We start from the raw sequence: 21,405 nt of genomic DNA on the forward strand, positions 1-21,405 counted from the left end.
AAATGTCGTGCCAGAAGTGGTCTTTTACAGTGGAAAGCGAGAAGCATGAGCCAGGCAAGAGGAAGTGCATTGAGACAATAAATCTTGCCCTAATGCACCTCTTCTTTTGGTGCGCCGCAAAGTGCGTCGGGACAAGATTTCTTGTCCTGATGCGCTTCCGGTCCCACCGCGTGCCAGAGTCCTGGTGGGTAATCAACCATTGGTTACTTTTCCTGGTAAAACTCCCACATCTGATATTCTGACCCTGGATGATGGAACAAAGCTGTAACTAAGAAAAGTTTCTTCTGTTATTTTTCACTAAAGCCACTAGATTTAGCACAGAATATTTGATTAGACAGAGAAGGTATCTCAGGGATAAACTTTCCCATCCAATTCACACTTTTGAGAAGTTGTCCCACATAGCTTTTCTGGTGAGATTCTGTCTTCCAGTTCCCTCATTGCCAGCTCAGGATGGGGGGTAAGTTGGAGACTGCTGTACCTCCCTACCTGACTCCCTGTTTCCCAGCTGGATGGCAGAGGGGCAGCAAGGACTCATCCCCTCCCCACTGTCTGATTCCCTCGATTGCCAACTCAGTGGGTGGGGAGGCTTGCTGGCTCATCTAGGGGCTGTGAGGAATCCTGCACCCCCAATCATTCATTGCCAGCTTGTGGGGTGGGGGGAGGACTCATACACATCTCACATGATTCTCTCCTTGCCAGCTCACTGGGGGTTCCCCATGTTTATAAAAACATCTGTTTACTATAAGTATGGCCCCAATCCATGGATTTAGATATCCACAAATGGGGGCCTGAACACAAGGCCTAAAGACAGTGCTATTGTTTACTTCTCTTATTTCCAAGAATATCAATCCATCTACTGACTTGTAGCCAGGTTTGGCCTCAGCACAGAAAAAAATCCTCCCAGGCTTCACTGCAACACTAAATGGAAACAGAGAATCTCTGACAGTAATAAACCACCTTGAAATATCCATGGGGCTGTCCAGTGTGTCTGCTACTTCCAGTAATCCTACTCCAGATTCTCTTTCCTCCACTCAGCAAGCTCAGGCATTGAGCCATGATTCATCCTTAAAAAACAATTTACTTTAACTGCTGAAGGAGCTGTATACCCACATAAAGGGCAGAAGAAGATTGCCAGTACCTGATCTCCTTGTGTAAATATTTGTGGAATAAAGGAGGACTGTCCAAATATCTGGAAGAAAGAGTTGAAGAAGATTAAAGCACAAGGAATGGGGGGTATCTCATGGCTTCAGTACAGAAGCACTTCACAGGACCCAAAGACTAACAACCACCATATAACATTTTGACCACATGGAGCGGCAGAATAACCCACAACTCATAGGACAGCTGACAACGCATGACAAGACAAAACTCCACAAGCTAGTAATTGAAGTCCTGGGACACGCTTAACATCTTGAGACAAAGCTCATCCTGGAACCAGGTGGTGAGACAATCTATCACAATTTATACCAAAAGCTGAAGTTTCAGTCGCCACTAATAATGGTGAGTGGTATAAAACCTTAGTGGAAATAATATCCAGGAACAGACTGAGAAAAGGAAGAGGCATATGAGTCAACTACAAATCTACACTTCTGCTACCCAATACAAACCTATAATTCAAAATGTTCCGCAAGAAATCTCTGTGAGCATAACTGCCATGCTCAGAATGGCTAAGCATAGCAATACAATCTACCTGCCATGGATAAACTAGCCTCTGCCAAGTTCCCACTGAAATCAGCTCTTATACCTTACTATGCAAGGATAGGCACAGTACAGTCGTTATAGTGACTATCTTGTCAGACTATGCTACTGAAAAAATGTACCATGATCTCAATGGCTGCAAACAGCCATACACAGGACAAATATATCCTTAAAGCTGATCAGGACTTCAGCTTGATTTATTTGTCTCCGTAAAACAACACACAGCTTAACAGACTGACTGCTACAAAGTCATCTACCCCATTCCGTTCCATAGAGCTATCCAAAGACTTGCCCAGAATATTCTCATTAGTCTAAATATCTGTCCAGAATTATGCTAGGAAAAGAGAATCTTGTGGCTCCGTAGAAAGCCTCTGCTTTGCATGAAAAGGTCCCAGGCTTTCAATTCCTGGAATCTCAATTTAAAAGGATCAGGTAGGAGGAGTTGTAAAAGATACTAGTCAGAGACCATGGAGAACAACTGACATTTTGAGTAGATGAGACTGATAGACCAATAGTCTTGCTCAGTATTTAGGCAGCTTCATAGGTTCAAGAACTTATACCCAGTATTTTCTAACAAATAAATATATGATCTGTTTACAGTCTGTTCATGGAAGTTTATTCAGAAAGAAATCTCACTGAGTTCAATGGGACTGATTCTGAAATAAGTGCATACCAGTGCAGACTGGGAAAGGTCATAAGATCTCAAGTAGCTTTAGGAGAAACATCACTGGTTTAACATGTCAACACTTTCAAGGCTGGATTCACATATTAGATGCCAGTTGCCCTGCTTTGTCATATAAATAAAAATTAGGTTCTCTAAAGCTGATTTGTCTTTCCCCAAATTTCCCTCAGACAGGTTAAAGTTAGAATCAGGCCTTTCTAATTTTCAGTCTCCAAAAGAACCCTGTACTGCACTCAACAGTAGAACAGCTTTATGGTACCAGATAGACTTCTTCCTAATCTGTTATCATGTCTCCCACAGAGGCAAACACAAGACAGATGAAGTTTGCAATTATACAAGTAATTACATTTCTCAGCTAGCAGTTGCTTATTTCCAGGTTCCAGATCCTATATTTGGGAACACCTTGAAAAGGAGTGTGGTTGTTTCTGTCTTCTTGTTTATGACTCTGCCTAGCCCCTTTTCAGAAAGTATATTTACAGGTCAGTTATGTAGTGTGACAAAAACTACTTTCTTTAATTGGTTTTAAGCCTGTGGTGTGTTGTTTTTACATGTGGATCTTCTAATTGTCCCATCAGGTGTCTTTTTCCCACACTATCCATGTAGATCTCTATCATGTTCTCACCTTGGAATAACCTGTAACAGAAAGCACCACACAGTTTTTGTTGACATTATGGTACGGATAAAAACTGGGCACGATGCTGCCCAATCACAATGGAAAAGCCAGTTCAGCTATTCTTGTAGTCCACAAGCTGGAGTGAGGAGAATGTTGGCTAGTTGGTATCACTGAGAGAAAAAAAGAGGATTTTTGGCAAACTCTGGATCCTTTGGCATAGCAAATACCTGAGAACAGTGTGCAGATATCTCTACATCACCACATTTTCAACCTCAGCCTTATACTTGCCAGTAGCCAGAACTCTTTTTTTCAGATTGCTTTCCTCAGAGACACACAGCAGCTGTGGGAAACAACATTTAGACTGCAGGAAGGGGGGGAGGGGGCTCCTGCATCCCCCTATTTGCCATTTCCTCAAGCAAAAAAATGCCCCAATGGGTAATTATTTGCATAACTAGAGCTGCACATATACAAAATACTCCACATGCATCTTCAAAATTATGGAAATTGCTGCTTTAGCTTGGGAAAACAACATGGAGGGGAGGGGAGGGGAGGGGAGGAAGGAGCCCCTCCTCCCCCTACACTGCAGTTATGAACCTCATCAGGGTTAGTCGGCTTTAAAAATGACATTTCCTGAAGCTGCTGTGAGGAAAGCAAGTCAAGTCTGGGAACTCATTAAAATCATCTCATCCAATTTGGCCTTGTTCAGGATACTCAAATGAAGGTAATCAAGCAAGTTAGTACAATATCCTGTAACTGTCAGCAGTTTGCTCATGGCAGCCTCTTTGTTTCACCTCAACTTGTCCATTTTTTCTGAACTTAATACTGAGCTAAACGTTATGAAGGTTCTCATATGGAACATGCAGGTGTTCTTAGTGCACTTGTATATCAACTAATGTGTTATGGCCAATGCAAGATCTTTTGTAATTTTCTTGGCTTTCTCTTAATATACCACTATTAAATATACCACTATTTCCATGTTCTTGTCAGTGAAAGAAGTGCATCATTAGCTCACAAATACTGTAAAGCTGCTTCAAAATGCTTGAACAAGAGGTAAAATTATCCACAAATGAAAGCTGATATGTGCATATGGTACACCCATTTAACGTATCCAAAGGTTAATTTTGGTATTGAAAACAGGTGTTTATCATCTTCCAACTAAACAAATCAACTTTTATTTGTGGATAATTTGGATGTATTTGACTCTCTGGTAATAGCATGTTCTTTTGTTGTTGTCATATACCACTGTGGGAGTATGCATTAGTAGGACATCTAATACTTTCTAGTATGGGGAGGCCTGAAGAAATCAAATATCACAGTTCTGCTCACAGTGTATAATTAGGAAAATTTTAAGAGGAAGACCACTGCTAAAATTTAAGATAGTCACTCATGGGCTACTGGTGGGCTAACCTTTGCTTCAGTGTCACTCAGGATCCTAATTATAGTTCAGGATGATTTCTTTTTGACAATACAGATAATTTTTTTAAAGTACCCATATTATAAATATGAACAATATGCCTGGAATCAAGTAGTATTCCCAGGGCCTGTTCCACATCTCAGCCAAATGCGTGAAAAGATTTGCAATGGGCAGGTGGCTTCTGAGACCTTTGTCTTTAGGACCAAGCTGAGGCTGAGAATTTCCATTCCCAGAGACCTAGAAGGGTGATATGCCACTTTCTCTTGGATTGGCTAAAAGAACAAGTTCTTATGTGAAATGAGTTTGATATTCTTGATTTGGAACATCCAGAATATTGGCAATTGTTACTCCTCACTGGAGAAATGTAATGTGGTCTGTTTTCTGAAGATCCCCAAAGAGCTTCACCAAGTACCTTTACAGAGAAAACAGGTCAACATACAGACAAATGGAAGATGCACAAACATCACACATTCAAATTTAAAGGCTGCACCCCTGTTTGAATCTCAGCATGTGGTCTTTTGTTTCCCATCACCCTACCACCAGCTTCCTCCAAGCATGCAATTCAAGTTGACTTTTACTTTTCCCAGGGGGATATGGAGGCCTTTGGAAGCCTCCAAATCAAACGAAAGAGTCACCTACCAACACTATCTGGCTGAAGATACTTCAGAAACAATTACTTTTTTCAGGAGTAAGTTTCTGTATGTATTTGAGTTTTCACAAGACTAGTCACCATATTAAAATCCTACATCTGCTGCTGACGGTACCAGACAGTCCAGAAATACTAATTAGTAGTAGGATAACAATTCAGTTTCCACCCCGCCCAGATGCACAACTGACCCTTTAATGGTTGCAGTGAAATGGATGGGAGGAATAATTGGTTATGGTCATGACTGGGCATGGATCCTTCAGATAGTGGAGTAAGAGACCTTTGGAGATTTAGAATCCACTATGGGGGTTCTACTTTCATTCTGCAAAGGCCATATCTTATTAAAACTGGTAGGAGTATGAACCATAGAGATACAAACTGAGTCCTCAAGCAACCAAGTAAATGCTCCTTTGCAAGTACCAGATCAGTCCATTTACTATGGGAAAAATGAGATTGCTATCAATTGTTATATATATTGTCACACTGGCCTGGTTCACACACATCCCTTGACCGTATTGTGCAGTGGTAACTTATATGTGTGAATGAGCCAAACTCAGATGACACACCAGACAGAATTTTCACATAACCAAGCACAATGCTTTCAACAGAGTCAATTCACATATGCAAATGATCAGGTCAGGAGAAATCAAGTGACAGAATACATTTGTAAGCCGACGTCCTGAACTTTTGAAGACAGGACTACGTAGGAAGGCATTGAGGGAATTAATGGAAGCACAATTTTATGCAGATGCACTCCATTCTTAGCCCAACAGTTTCAGTGAAATAACTGTGCATACAATTGTACTGTAAGTGGGTAAGATGTGTAAATGAAGTGGCCCCAAGTTTATACATAAGTGAGTTCCTAACTGTTACTAAATAACATATTTCAGAATGTTTAGGAATTAGGAACACTCTGTACTTCTGATATTTGTCACACTCATAGTTTTGATGGGCATGTGGATCTGGAAAATTCCCAGGGTTTCCACCTTGCATTTTCTCACAAGTGACCATTACAGTCAGTGCAATGATTGCAACCTTTTGCTTGAGAAAGCAGTATCTGGAGAAAGAAGCATGGCGGTTCTGTGAAGCACAGCAAAGCACAATTATTCAGTTCCTTCAGCAGATCAACATTACTGTTTGCAACAGACAGGGTGGCATTTTCTGCTACCCCTCCTACTGCAGCTTCCTCTTTGCCTGCTAACCTACTCCTGATGGTCTACTGCCATCCCTCCTCCCCAGGAATAAAATCTCAATGTGATGCAGTAGGAAGGGAATGCAGGGAAGTCCCACTCTGAGAAATCTGCAGTCATTTGGTAAATGAGAAGTGTGCAAATGAAAAGTGAATCAGGCTTATCTAGAGTTTGTGATGGCTGCCTTAAGCTATTGTTTTTAGTAGGCTACAGGATAGCATGATTTGGCCATGATACACCAAGACCCCTTACCTTCTTCCCACAGAGTTCAAGCACTAATGTAACAGCCTTTCATGTGGGTTTTATGGCTCATAAATATTTGTAATATTACACATTTCCAAGCCTCATAACCATACGTTCACTCTAGCGAATGAACAAGGCTACTAATGGAGAAAGTTCCACGAAACCATAAATCAATTATCCTAAAATTAATGCTTGCTGTGTGGCACATGTCTGGAAGCGGCTGGGGATTCTGAAGAAGACTATCCGAGAACCCCATAAAGTGGCTTATCTATGTGAACTAGATACAGTAGGAATTATTGCTTTTTCATCTGCCCTAATCCTTGCAGTAATCTTTGGCCGAATTTTCATGCCTGGTGTATCATGGAGCCTCTCTTTTGCTATTTGGGGCCCAACTGTGTATGTTCTTAATGTGTGACTGAAAAATCTTACAATTTCACCAGTAATGTGTGCGATACAAAAAGTGACTTAAGTGTCATGTGTGAATGTGATCCCATTAAGCGACCTCTTTCCATGTTTGTGGGAGCAGTCCTTCTTTCAGGCGCCCAGCTATCATCCCACTTGGAGGCATTTCCAAGTTCCCAAGCTGCTACTGGCTCTTACCTGACTGATGGAACTGGTCTCGTTGAGGGTTTCTGTGATCTGATTGTATTCTTCCTCCCAGCTTGGGAACTTTGGAGGCAAGATGATCTCAACAGAGTCTAGGCGGTCCAGGCTTCTGCAGAATGAGAACAGGGACACTGAAATTACTATCACTCAACAAGAGGAGTGAGACAGGTAATCATGGATCTTGGTGGCAATCAGGTACTGCAAAGCCCTTCATCCCGATTTCATTTTTTTGGTAAATACAGTGCACTAAATATTACTTTAGGAGCTCTACGGTGGAGGGCAGTAAGCTCAGAGGCATAGCAAGGGGGAAAAGTGCCCTGTGTACCAGTGCGTCCTTTGCCCCTGTCCTGCCCTGGAACTATGCCCCCGGAATGTCCCTGGAACGCCCCCACCACACCCCACGGTGTACGCACCCGTTGCGTTGCACTTCCCTGCCCTCTTAGAGCCACACCTCTGATTAAGCTCCAGTACTGCAGTGGAAGCTCTGCTTACAATCTAAGTTCGATCCCAACGGAAGTCAGTTTCAGGCAGCTAGCTCAAGACTGACTCAGCCTTCCATCCTTCCTAGGTCAATAAAATGAGAACCAGCTTGCTGGAGGTAAAGCGTAGATGACTGGGAAAGGCAATGACAAACCACCCCATAATCAAAGTGTGCCTAGTAAATGTCATGATGTGACATGACCCCATGGGTCAGTAGTGATCCAGTGCTTGCCCAGGGGACTACCTTTACTTTAATAGCCCAATCATTTACCTGGAAGTAAATCCTATGTGGTCACCATGAATCATCTGTGACTTGATGACACTTTTCACCATCAAGTCCCGCTGAATTCACAGGGGTTTACTCGTAAGCAAGCATGCATAAGGTTGCATACATCCCACTTGATATTATACACATTTACTTGAAAACGAAATCCTGTCAGGCTCAAAGGTGACCAGGAACACCACCCAGAAATAAACACCCATACTAGGGCAAAAGTCCCATTGAACTCAGTGGATCTTACTCCAAAGTGAACCTAATTAGGACTGTGCTGCAAGAAATATTTGCATTTGTCTATATGTGCATAGGTTAGAAACATGCATTTTTTTTAAAAAAAAATTCAAAGCTCTAGGAGGAGACTGATCTTTTTTGCTCAGGCAAAATGTAACCCACCACAAATGTGGATTATTTGGGGACATCCTGTATAATAGAAGAGAAGAGGTTGGATTTATACTCAACTATATAACAGTTCTTTTTGTGAAATACACACATTTTGATTCCCATATAGTTCACAGGTCTCACATCTTCCTTCAAGATAGAATTTTTGCTGCAGGAATGCCATGTGGCCCAAACTGCACAGTACAACGTTTTGTACCTCAGTGTGATAGGATAAGAGTAACTGATGTTGGGATTACCACGAGCAATACAATTGTGAAAGATTGTCAGGCACCAGGTTGATACTGTTTATGATGCAAATATGATTACCAGTTCTCTCTTTTGTTACATACACATATCACTTTGTAAATGGTCTTAGTTTATTTTCTGAGGCTTTTCTTTTAAAAGTTGAAAATATTCTTAGGGAACAAGGCTTCCTCCTTATTGTCTTCCTGTAATGAAGAACTAATACATATGTTTTTAAGGAAACAAACAGCAGCGTGGATAACTTTTTCCTTCTCATATATGCAGATAAGTGATTGAACTGTTGTCCATGAAAACTCAATTGTGGGAATTCCATGCTGTAAAATGTGCCTGTGGTGTGCTTTTGGCTATCCTGCAAAAAGGCCTTGCAAATGTCAGTCAGAGCACTAAATAGCCACTGGGTGGCAACAGTGCTCTGCATGAACATATTGTCTGCACATCACTGAACAGTTTGTGTTTCTCATATGGAAGTGTGAAGCTGCAGGGGAACCCTTGCTTCCGCTAACTCATTTGGCTAAGCACATCTCCAAGATTTCAACAAACCTCACCATCCCTGCTAGGAAGTTGATTCTCTGGACTATGCAATGCTAGCCCCATGCCTGCAAGCCCCATGCCTGCAAGCCCAGGGCTAGGGAGGCCACATGTGTTGCAGCCCTATGTGGCTAGGTCAGGTTTTTTCCCCTCACCTAGGGATTATCATAAAGAGATTGAGACTGGGAAGGGCAGCCATAAAGGAGCTAGAAAAAGATAATTAAAAGAATGTGTTGCTGGTGACCAAAACAAAGAGAATTCATACTATGGTATTCCCCATTACTATGGATGGGTGTGGAAGTTGAGAATCACAAAGGCTGAACTGAAAACGATAAAATCTAAAATAAGTATATTCATTATCTGGTGAACACAGGGAAGTTAGTTAAAAACACAATGTCTGAATTTCAGACTGCACCTTTAAAAATCAGTGGACATTGTTCTACATATCCCAAACACTGTTTATGATACAATTATGTCAGTGACCAACAAAGGACCATACTTGTTTTGGCTTATTCAGCCTTCCTTGGTGGTCAGACATAGAAATATTATAATAAAATAAACGCAACTGGAAATCAGATCAAATCAAGCCTGAATTCTCCCAGAAAGCTAAAATAGCCAAACTGAGGCTATTGTACTTTGGTCCCATTAAGAGAAGGCAAGACTCTCTGGAAAAGACAATAATGCTAGGATTATAGGAAGACCCAATGAGAGAAGGATTGAGTTAATCAAGGAAGCATGACCCACAGTTTGCAAGACTGGAACAAAGCTGTTAATGGTAGGATATTTTGGAAGTAATTAATTCATAGGATCTCTGTGTAAGTCAGCAGCTCTTTGGACAATGGTTGGACTATAACTTATCTCACCATGTCTAGTATCTCACCATGTCCAGTATCTCAGTATCACAAAAACCTGTCAGATCCTGTGTCTGTTAGCAGAATCACTAGCACTTTCCCAGATATATTTCATAAAGCAATTTCATAATCAACCATCCCAGCCTCTTTTTGGGTAGCATGGTTTTGAATCTTTTTGGATTAGTGTTCTGAGTAACAAGTTTCACAAAACCAAGAAATCTCCCCAGAGTGGCCAGTAGATGGAGCTACATCTCATTTTTTTATTACCCATAAAGACAGAGGACTGCCTCTATTGACAATTTTCCACAGTCAATGACAGAATTCCTGGGACCCTCCTTATTGTATTTGCTGAGGTTTCTTGGGAGCTTAGATGTCTTTGCTCTGCTCTTCTACTCCCAGAGCAAAAAGACTGTTGTGAGATCTGAAAGACGGACCAGTTTATTGTGACATAATATTTTGTGAGTCTGAGTTGGCTTTGTCAGATGCAAGAGTTGCTACATGCAATGTGAGCTCTAGCTCTCAAAGGCAGATGTCCCAGCAAAAAGGGCCATCTTTAAGGTGTCACAAGACTCTTGCTGATTCAGATAGTCAGCATCAGCATGAAATTGATCTCCAAGGTATACAAACTGTGAAGTCCTTGGGGCCAGGGGCTACTTTTCCACCCACGTACTGAATTATCTTTCAACCTCTTCAATAAATGGCAGACACCAATAATACTATTAAAGTTGTGATTTATTGCACTATTCATCTGAAATAAAAGAGTTTCAGGCTCACATGCCCAGTTATAGACGGGTACCCCCTCTATTTCTCTATGTCTCCACCTACCTCTGTCAAGTCTCTGGTCTTTACCACAGAGATTGCAGGAATTCCTAGAGTGTAGTGTAATATGGAGACATCACTTCTAGGAGACACTGTGTTGCACAATGATAAAATTCCCTATGCCATGTCCCCCAAACTTCCAAGATTGCCAGGTGCAGGTCTAGCAAACCCCATCTTGTCTGGTTGCCAGGATTCCTTCACATACTGCCTCTTAGCCACTGCACTGTTGCACTGAGAGACAGATCTTGAGAAAGGAACTCTCTGCTCTCCTGGCCAGGAATGCCCCCTTCTTGGCCTGTGGGAGGGCCTTGTTCTGTCTGACCTCCAAGGCCCCAGACCTTGCCAGCTATCTGGCACCCTGCCCAGCTGGCTCTTGCACCATCCTTCCTGCTTTGTTTTTTACTCTCCTTTCTCTTGCCAGTCCACTCACTGGGGCTCTTAGCCTACCCATGAGTAGCTTTTACTCCTAAGAATCTCACTATGCCTGAGGTAGACTTTTCCCCACGAAGGCTTATACTGTCTGTCCTCAACCCTTACTGTACTTCAGTGCTCTTGGCACCCCAACCTGCCTTTCCCTCTTCCTGGTAACTAAAGTCTCCCTCTCTTGGGGCTGTTCTGGATTTCCCCACTGAACACCCCCACCCAAGAGACTACAACAAAAATATTAAATGTATTATGAATAACAGGGTAACCTATCTAGCTTTCATTTTTCTCTTTTTCTCCAAGGAGCTCTTGGTGGTGTCCATGGATCTCTTCCATTTCTTTTCTCCTCACAACAGTTTTGTGAAGTAGGTTAGGTTGTCAGATAGGGACTGGCCTAAATTCACTCAGTGAGCATTGTGACTGACTAGGGGTCTGTACAAGTCTCATGGCTTGTCTCTTGATGAGGGAGTGGCTAAGAAAGATGCCCCTTGGTCCCTCTTGTTATGGTCAACAAAACCAGCATCTTAAAAGACCCCATCTCAGGGCTAGCATAAGAAGTTTTCAATAAAACAAACGGCCTTGCAGGTTGCTAAGACAAACTATTATTTTTACGGCCGCTAGGAAGTGATCTGTGGGTGATCCTTCAGACACTATTCCAATTCCTTTTCCTCTTAACCATCCTATTAGTTAATATGAAAAAGGAGCTCATGGGTACAGCTCAGACTTCATCTGAAATATTACCAGAAAACTAGGTGGAACCAAGTGCCTACAGAGCTTCCTGTTAGTGGAAGTACCTCTGAGTGGTGCTCTGCTCACTCAGCGACTGTTGAGTGGCCTTGAGGTAACTCTGCCGCCGTGCTGCAGTTTTTGGAGATGGCTTGGGGCTGCTTTCTGAGTCTTCACTGTCGTCATCCCCCATGGCTTTGATATAGCTCCCGCTCCGCATGCGTCGACATGGGATTTCATTGTCTTTGTCCCTCGTCAGCGTATTATTCCAGTCTCCCTGAGGCACCTGCAGGAAAAAACACACCCAAAACAAAACTCAGTATAGTGATGGCGTAGGGCAAAGAAAGAAGGATGGGACCCCGAGAAAAGGACAGAAGAATGGGAAACTGGAAAAACCCTAGTAGAACAAGACATCAAAACAATTAATCCAGTAACCTATATCTAGCCGTAATTAACTCCTGATGAAGTACAGGTTAAAAAACAAACAGGTTAACAGTTATTTAACTACAATTAGCAAGTAAAAAAGTTCCTTCCTACTCTATGGTGATGAGTTGTCCTGACCTGGATGGACCAAGCTAGCTTAATCTCATCAGATCTCAGAAATTAAGCAGGGTCAATTCTGGCTGGTGTTTGGATGGGATATCAGCAAGGAATACCATGGTCCTTTGGCAGAGGAAAGCAATGGTTAACCACTTTTGTCAGTCTCTTGCCTTGAAAATCCTAATGGGTTGCCATAAGTAGGCTGTGACCTGCTGGCACTACACATATGCGTGGCAATCAGTTAGGCTCTAGAGATGCTAATTTCAGCATCTCATAGCATCTTGTCTATATTAACCTTTATAACAGTTGTCAGTTAGTTCTGCCTGCCAGGCTGAGAACTGAAAAGAAAAAAAATAGTTTTATAAAATGATATAGAATCCCCTTGTTTTCCTCATTGTTTTCTGTTGTTTTCTTCTGTTGTTTTCTTCATTGTCATCGTCCCACAGCTCTCCCCTTCACACGCGCTGACATGAGATTTCATCGTCTTTGTCAAGTAACAGAATGGCTTGGATCCAATTTTCTTGCCATATACTGTGATTTTCCTGCATCTCCCTGCTTCCTGTTACAGCCTGAAAGGGATTAGGATTTTGGAGGGCATGTCAGGATTTGGAGGGTGGAGGGTGGGGAAGCAGAATAATCATGCTTCATGGGTAGAAACATTTGTTTCTCTCTCTCTCTCTCTCTTCTCTCAGGTGCCAGCAAATGCCTATTCTTGCTTGGTGGAGGTTTCAGGTGTCCTTGTCAAACACTGATACAAGAAACAAATGATAAGAATAAAAAGATACCAACTCAAAGATGTATACTGCCTTTAAATATGGAGCTTCCATTTTGCTTTCATGAGCAACAGCCATAATGGATGAAACTGTATAATTCCCTTTTAAAGCCATCTGAAAACTAGTGTCATCACCATGTCTTGTTGCAGTGAATTCTATGAATGAGAACCTTCTTTTGAGCTACTGACCCACAATAATACGGTATTAATATCTATAAGGACCTCTATATTTTTATTGACATATTCCTTAGAGCCACTTTCATATGATGGTAGGAGGTCTGTGCTCAGATCTTCCACATTTTATATTTAAAAAGCTAATAGGAGTTGTGGAAGCCATGGATCTGATTGGGGTCATGGTGCTTGGGGGCAGAGGTTTAACTTTTTTCCCTTTTCTTTTCTCCAAATATTTTCCCCATAAGGCACAAAGCAGCTCTGGAGAGAAAGGTGGAGATCCAAAGTAGGGGTAAGTTTTAGCTTACTGCTGTGGCCTCAATCTGATATGCCCCACACCCCAGCTGCTACTGACTTTTAAAAAAGGTAATTGCTCTTTTGTCCTGGAGAAAGATTACTAACATAAAATTGCCTGTTTGTGTGCACAGTTCATGCAATACAGTTGTGTGCACAGTTCATGCAATACATCTACCCATTTTATGTTTGATTCCAGTCTTTCTTTCTTTCTTTCTTTCTTTCTTTCTTTCTTTCTTTCTTTCTTTCTTTCTTTCTTTCTTTCTTTCTTTCTTTCTTTCTCTTTCTTTCTTTCTTTCTTTCTTTCTTTCTTTCTTTCTTTCTTTCTTTCTTTCTTTCTTTCTTTCTTTCTTTCTTTCTTTCTTTCTTTCTTTCTTTCTTTCTTTCTTTCTTTCTTTCTTTCTTTCTTTCTGAAATAAAACATTTCCTCCATGGAGTACCACATTGTTTTTACTCCTTTTGGTTCTCAAAATGTTTTAAATGAATGCCCTTTTAAAATGATTCTTTAGTTGAAACATTTCCAAAATGGCTTCACTTGCCTATGTGATCTCTTTAAGACATTTTCCACACCTTCCCTGAACTTTCTCCTTGGTGCCATTTTGTGAGGTCGCCCTCCATTCCTCCATTCCCCCTTGCCATCCAAGACTGTGCCTTTCTTTCATCTCCCTGGTGTTCTGCAGTGCATCCACCCCTAGAGGGGGATGAGACACTGGCAGTAGTGGAAGTTCATTATGGGGTCTTGGGCATTGCTATGATTTCTGCTTATTCTTGTGGAAAGCCAAAAAGAAAAAAAAACCCAAACCCCAGCTCCAGTGTCAGATTAGCCCAATCACATTCCCATGTCTTGTTCTCCACAAATCACCACTAGGGTGATTGGCTTTGACCTTTCCTAATGAAGGAGGCACAAGCCTTCTGAAAGCACTTTACTGCAAACTGCCTTGCAGTCACATCTGACTGCAAATGAGATTTCTCCCCCCCCCCCCCCCCCGCCCTTTTTGGACAGTCTTCACTTCAAATTGTTAATTTGACATCAGGCAAAACTGCTCACTTTGGGAGGAAAGGCAGCTCCTATCATGACTGTGTGTGCTGCCGGTTGATGAGTGGAGTGGGGAAGAACAATAATTGGGTATAATCAGGAATTAATGGAGATCAGAAGCATGATGAAGGATGTAGGCGATTTGTCCTCACCACTATTTGCTATAACTGAGCTTGGGTTGTTTCATATGCTACATTTCATAGGTGTACACATAAATATTCTCAAGTGGACACCTTAAAAAAGAATAAAAGAAGAAACACAGGTTTCAGGTTTATTCATCAGAGAGTAGAGATTAGCTGCAGATTCCTGTCAAGTCCACACTCAAGGGCCCCATTCACACACCTGAATTCAGACTTACCAGGTGCTCCACCAAAGGCAGGCAAACTCCTTGCAATTTTGGTGATGCTCACTGACATTCATCTGGTCAGTGGGCAGAACCAGGCCAGCAAAAAGGTGGATGACCTTTGGCACTGCATGATGATGTTGTTTCTGTCACAACTCAGAAACATTGGCATAGCACCAGGACAATGCTCCAGCTCTCACCCAGAGACTTCATAGAGTTTTCAGGTGAGGGAAAAGCATCAGCCCACTGTGATGCCAGTCCAGAAATGATGTCATCAAACACTAGCAAAGACTGCTCCTTCTCAGTATCTGCCATGTGTCCAGCCTGGAATCTGGATTGAAGCAGACCTTATAATGGCATGAATTGGTTATTACAGGTGAGAGAGCAGTTAAAGTAACATCACAGCAATTCCTGGTTGTTGGGTTTTCTGTGCTGCAGATGTGGGAGAATAGGATTCTCTGATAGGAGCACAGCCCCTGACCCTTGGAAGTTTCCATTACCATACATATTTCACTTTTTCACTCATATAAATCATCATTAGCTAATCAGTATTTTACTTAAATTATTTGCTAGTTAGTTGTTATGATTCTTTGCTATACAGGTGTAGATGTAAAGTGATTGTGTATAATAAGCTGAAGCTTTCTGTAACATTCTGTAACAAAAATGAGTAACATTTGAACTCTTGGACACTCAAATGCTGCATGTTATTAAGTCCAGGTATTCTAAATGATTATTCTATTGCATGGGCCCCCAACCTTCTAAAGCCTGTGGGCACCTTTGGAATTCTGACACACCACAAAATGGCTGCCACAAAATGTCTTATACAGCTTATCTACAGTCACACAGTGAAAATCCTTGTGTTGTGGTGACTGAAGGAATGTTTTTTTAAATGCACATCTAATCAAATCTCTAACGGTCAATCAAATGCCTTGCTGGACAAAAGCCCATGTGACCTTGGTCACTTTTGAAAAAAAAACTTGATAGGCCCCATAGTGCCCACAGGCACCGTGTTGGGAATTCTAATGCTTACAATGACATGAGATATACACAGCCAGACTCCCCCCTTGGGAAGAGCCAATGGAACGTGCCGGGGCAAGAGGCCCATTAAACAATGCTGGAGTGCAGTGAGGTATGGACTTGGCCAGCAAGGGTGTGCTCCAGTGAAGCAGAAGAAGAGTTGGATTTATATCCCCCTTTCTCTCCTGTAAGGAGACTCAAAAGGGCTTACAAACTTCTTCCCCTTTCCCCCTCACAACAAATACCCTGTGAGGTAGGGTCCATAATTTCTAAGCTCCAAAGAACTGTGACTAGCCCAAGGTCACCAAGCTGGCGTGTGTTGGAGTGCACAGGCTAATCTGAATTTTCCAGATAAGCCTCCACAGCTCAGGCGGCAGAGCAGGGAATCAAACCCAGTTCCTCCAGATTAGAGTACACCTGCTCTTAAGCACTGCTCTTAACTCTGTCAGTATTAAGTCTGTTCAGGCGTTAGTCAGGATTAAGGATTCCGGAATACAAAAGAAACTTCTAAGGAACTGGCATCACACACCTCGAGACCTACATTGCTGCTTCTATTCAGATAGTATTTACACAAAATATAGGTGCATTTTCTAATGTGCAACTAGTACCTTTCTGCCTGTGATTATTCCCATAACTATGAATTGTAAACTCATTTGCCCTCATCTAAATGACAGCCTTTCAAATACTTAAATGCCAATTATGCACAAGGCATCTATTGCACAATGGTGGCAAATGTGCATGCTTGCTAGAGTTCTTGTTCGGATCTATTTTCTCAAGCCCCTCTTTCACTTTCTATTCTCCCGGCGGCAAGAGAGACCACATCTAGCATGAATTTAATTTTGCTTAGCAGTCAGAATGGGCAGATTTGCCAGTAGGCAAAGCTTTGCCTCAGACTTCTTCCTTCCACCCACAGCCAGCCCACTTAGTTTCACCCTCCCCCACTCCCTCACACCACTTTACACACTTCCCCCTCGCCTTCCCCCCTATTGCAAACTTCCTTCCGCTTCCCTGAATGCTTGCACTGATATATTTATATAGTAATAACAGAGAGTTGGCTTTTGCAAAAGAGCAGCACAAGCGGGCTCTTTCTGCCTCCACCCTTCCTCCTCCACTCTGCTTCTAGTTTAAAAGCAAGCCTCTCTCTCTGAAGATGCCAGCCACAGATGCAGGCGAAACGTCAGGAGAGAATGCTGCTAGAACACGGCCATACAGCCCGGAAACCACACAGCACCCAAACTCTCTCTCTCTGTTTCTCTCTGACTCTCGCAGCAGTGAGAGAGAGAATGAGAGAGAGAGAGAGAGAGAGAGAGAGAAGGGGAAGGGAGGAAAAGAGAATATCAGTGAAATCTGTGCCTTTAAGGTTGTTGGTGGGTGAAATTAAGAGAAACAGCAAAAGGAGAGACCAACTGAGACTTCAGAAAGCAGCTGCAGTGCACACACTGGACTGCCTCCTCATGTGTAAATAGAGAACTGGAAGGAGAGCCTTCTGCAAGCCCACTATGCACAGGAGAGTCCTGAGGTAAGCGTTCTCTTTCCATAATCATCCAAAGAGAACAATTGTACCACCCTGCAACACCTTCTTTCCAGACTAAACATTCTCAAGACCCTTAGCCTTTCCTCCCAAGCCCTTGATCATTCTCATCACCGAGTGGAACATTTACAAGCCTCTATCTGGATATGTGCAATTCTTTTCACTTTTATTAGATGGTATGAACTTTGCTGCAAATACTGAATTCTACTCCAGAGTCATGGATACATCCATGGAAGGACGAAATAGCCTTGATACAAGTCAGAGGCTTTGAACTGACTTGTAGTTTTTTGACTTGTAGTTTTCTGCTGTATAGCAGTGCAGTCTATTCTTTTAAAAGCTTTGCTATGAATTCTATGCTTTCAGTTAATGCCTGATTGACCAATCCACTGTATGAAAACAGAGCACTATGAGGATTATTCAGCTAATGAAATGTACGTTTTGGAAGAAGTTATTATTTGCCTATTATTTCCATCCTGGGGTAATGAATGGGTTGGCAAGAAGCGGGGTTGGGGGGAAAGACTTTTGAATACTGTACAAGATCCCCTCACAGGCATAAATGTGCCAAGGGCATTCCCTGATCACCAGAATAAACAAAGCGTTCGCAGAAAGGGAAATGCTGCTGAGTGGAAAATCCACCTTCTGGTCACAGGGCATACAAAGAAGAAAGACTCTTTCTTCTTTCTTCAGCTGGAGTCAAATAAAAGGAGGATGGAATTCTCTACATACTTTACAAAGAGGATGCATCTAAACTCTCACACGAACATTGAATCCATGCAGAGATAGGAAAGCATCCACAGAAAGATTTATATACTCACAGGTAAGCTTTTAAAAGCATAGCTTAAAACACCACCACCACTCCTTGCACTGATGCAGTGTTACTAGGAAGCAAGGATAAGGTTGGTTGCTAATCTCCAGGTGGGACCTGGAGATCTCCCAATTTTAAAATTGATCTCCAGACAATAGAGATCAGTTCCCCTGGAGAAAATGGCTGCTTTGGAGAGTGGATTCCAAGGTATTTTACCTTGCTGAGGTCCTTCCCTTTTTCTAACACTGCTTTTCCCAGGCTCTACTCTCCAAATATGGAATTGGCAACCTTATGTAAGGGCAAGAAGCTTGAAGTCATCACAGAAAGGACCGTTCTTCTACCCCACACACTTAAGCTGGTTTGTAATCACATTATCTTCTCAGGGAACACTAAAAACCTTAATTTTGTAACAAGAGCTAGTGGTCTTCAATGGAGGTTTACAGTATCCAGGATTCATTGCGGGAAGTTCTTCTCTATGCATTTGTGTAATCTCCTTTTGAAGTAATTAATGGCAATGATGACCAGCAACTCTTTTGTGACAGTAAATGAATAAATTAATTCTGCTTTGGGAACTTGACTTTGCCAGTCCAGAACAAATGTTTACTGTGAACAAGCGTCAAGAAGTGACCTACACACTAAGCAAAATTTTATCATTATAATTTCCTCTCATCTTTTCTCTAAACTACAAAGCTTGAAACTTTCCTCAAAAGGAAGGAGTCAAACTGGTTGATCATTTTGGTTGCTATTTTCTGTATCTTTTGTCAGTCTTTGATATTCTTTTTTTATTATAAACAGCTGTTCTTCCAGCAATAGGATTTGAAACTGTATATAAATTAAAACAAAAATATAATAACAATAAAATTAAATAAAACAGAATACAAGAAGCAGTAACAACAAAACTGCATCTCTAACCACTCTCTTGAATAATTCAGTTTTACAGAGCTTCCTGATAGACAAGAGGATGTATTTTTAACCATCTCAGAAGATGCTATATATTTGCACATCTTTACCCTGTCCTTCCTCCAAAGGGCTCAGGGCAGCATAGAGGGTTCTCCCCGCATGCTGTCCTCACAAAAACTCTGTGAGGTAGGTCCGACTGAGGGAGTGATTAGCCAAAAGTCACCCAGTGAGTTTCATGGATGAATGCAGATTTGAGTGTGGTCTCTGGTACTAGTCTATTCTAACCGTCACACCGGTACTTTCCTGGGAGTAAGTTCCACTGAATAAAATGGGACTTAGTTCTGAATGGAATAGTTTAGGATTGTTTCATGAACAGGAGACATCACAGATTAGACCAGACATTGGCCTATTATGCACACAGGGCTTACCTCTTTTCTTTGCAGTGGCAAGTCAAGTGGCAGTGGGTTTTTCCCTTAATTTTCAGTGCTAACCAGGGATTGTCCCACTGTGGAATTTCCCCAGCTGAGCCAGCTGCCATTTCCCTTATCCACCACTTGACTTGCTGCCTGCTCCTTTTTTTCTCTTAACAACAAAAAAAGAGAGAACACTCTTCAGGGCATTCTGCTGGCTGAGTGTGGGGGGAACTGCTGTTAGGTGGGTGTGGGAAGGCAGGAGGGGTGAGCACCTACAACATATCTTCACTTTTTCAGTGATGAGAATGGAAAAATCACACTTAAAGAGGTTCTGGAAGCACCAGGCCTTCTGTGATCTGCCTCGTAGTGAGTTCTGGAGGGGGGAAATGTGTGTGCACCCAAGAATCTCTTCCAAAAGGAATGCACATTCATTGCGGGGCAGACCACAAGTTCAAAATAGGCCTTCTTGCCAGACTAAGGGGATGGATAGGAGGAGTTGTTGGCATGATCAGAGTTGTCATGCTGTCTCATAATGGGATTGATGTTTTTCAGGGATGTGAGTCCCAAATTATGAAGTTCTATGCAGGCAATAATCAGCACCTTTAAGTGAACTCAGAAGCAAATATACAATCAATGCAACTGTGTGACCTCAAGAAGTGAAAAGCAGTTGGTTGCATGTAGCAGTTGAGATGTTGCGTTTTGAACCAACGGAAGGTTCAAAGTTGTCCTCAAGAGAAGGGACACTGCACATTTCACCATGAATGCAATCAAAAGTCAAACTTACTGTGTTCAAGGGTGTTGATCAGATGTGAGCCAATCACCCAGTCTGTTTGGTTTGTGTCAAACAGGTGTAAACATGTGCCAGATTGGTTTGAATTGGGTTTTTGCAAAACTGCAATGCCAATTCAAACTGATCAGCAGCCATTAGCATCAATGAAGACTGCTTATACAAACACCAAAGGATAGTATTTTACTGAAACACAGCATTTGTTTATGATTAATTTGTATGATTTGTGAGTGATTTAATTGTCTCTGTAAACAATAATCGCTTGCTGAGCAAAATAGTTATACAGCAAGGATGGGTTGGAGAATAATAGAATTCGATTAGGCTTTATGAGAACAAGCATGCATGGAAAGCCAATTTTTAAAGTCTTCAGCAATAATCTTCTGCACACAACCGGGTTGTTTTTGAGAAGCACTGATCATAAACCATACCTAGTATTCCAGGTGTGACCACACAGCCATGTATTACTGTCAGGCTCCAACTCTTGTAGACCATAGTCCAGGGCAGGTGCACCCTCCAACGTTCTTTCATCAGCAATCCTAAGTAAGGCTTAGGCCTCAGTTTAGTATCCTGAGCCTTGTCTTTCCAGACCAACCCATGGTGGGTTGGGGGAGTCCTGTTTTAAGACAACAGCATCTCTAGCCATCCTGCCAAACTTTGGGGTGCTCAGTAGTGCAGAGCCAAGATGGAGAACCGATTCTCTGTGCTGGCTGGTGTACTCACAAAGACAGAAAATCTTGTCTGGGTTTGCTCTCGGCCAATATCTACCTAACAGAACTAGGGAGGCACTAGGACCCAAGCAGAGCATTCTAAAACATAGATGGTTCAGCATGTGGCAGATGAAGTTACAATTCTGCTTAGATCTTTCAGCGGAAAAGGGTATAGCTTCTGAGATCTGATGAGATCAGACTACTCTGGATTTAAACAGGTCCAGACAGACAGACAGGTAGACAGATTGCAG

At 42.1% G+C, this 21,405-nt stretch overlaps 1 protein-coding gene across 2 annotated transcripts in view; it reads right to left on the reverse strand.

Annotated features, from left to right (window-relative positions):
* DLGAP4 (DLG associated protein 4) overlaps positions 1–21,405 on the reverse strand; it is a 388,862-nt gene that overhangs the window by 76,681 nt on the left and 290,776 nt on the right. The window contains exons 5-7 of one of the 2 annotated variants that reach the window (XM_048498811.1): positions 11,907–12,124; positions 7,087–7,201; positions 1,139–1,189 (exon numbers count right to left, since the gene is read on the reverse strand). In XM_048498811.1, the coding sequence (XP_048354768.1) occupies positions 1,139–1,189; positions 7,087–7,201; positions 11,907–12,124 (384 nt within the window). The remainder of the gene's footprint in view (positions 1–1,138; positions 1,190–7,086; positions 7,202–11,906; positions 12,125–21,405) is intronic. The other variant, XM_048498812.1, reaches the window with a different exon arrangement.

Source organism: Sphaerodactylus townsendi, linkage group LG05 (genome assembly GCF_021028975.2).
Source record: "Sphaerodactylus townsendi isolate TG3544 linkage group LG05, MPM_Stown_v2.3, whole genome shotgun sequence".
NCBI lineage: Eukaryota > Metazoa > Chordata > Lepidosauria > Squamata > Sphaerodactylidae > Sphaerodactylus > Sphaerodactylus townsendi.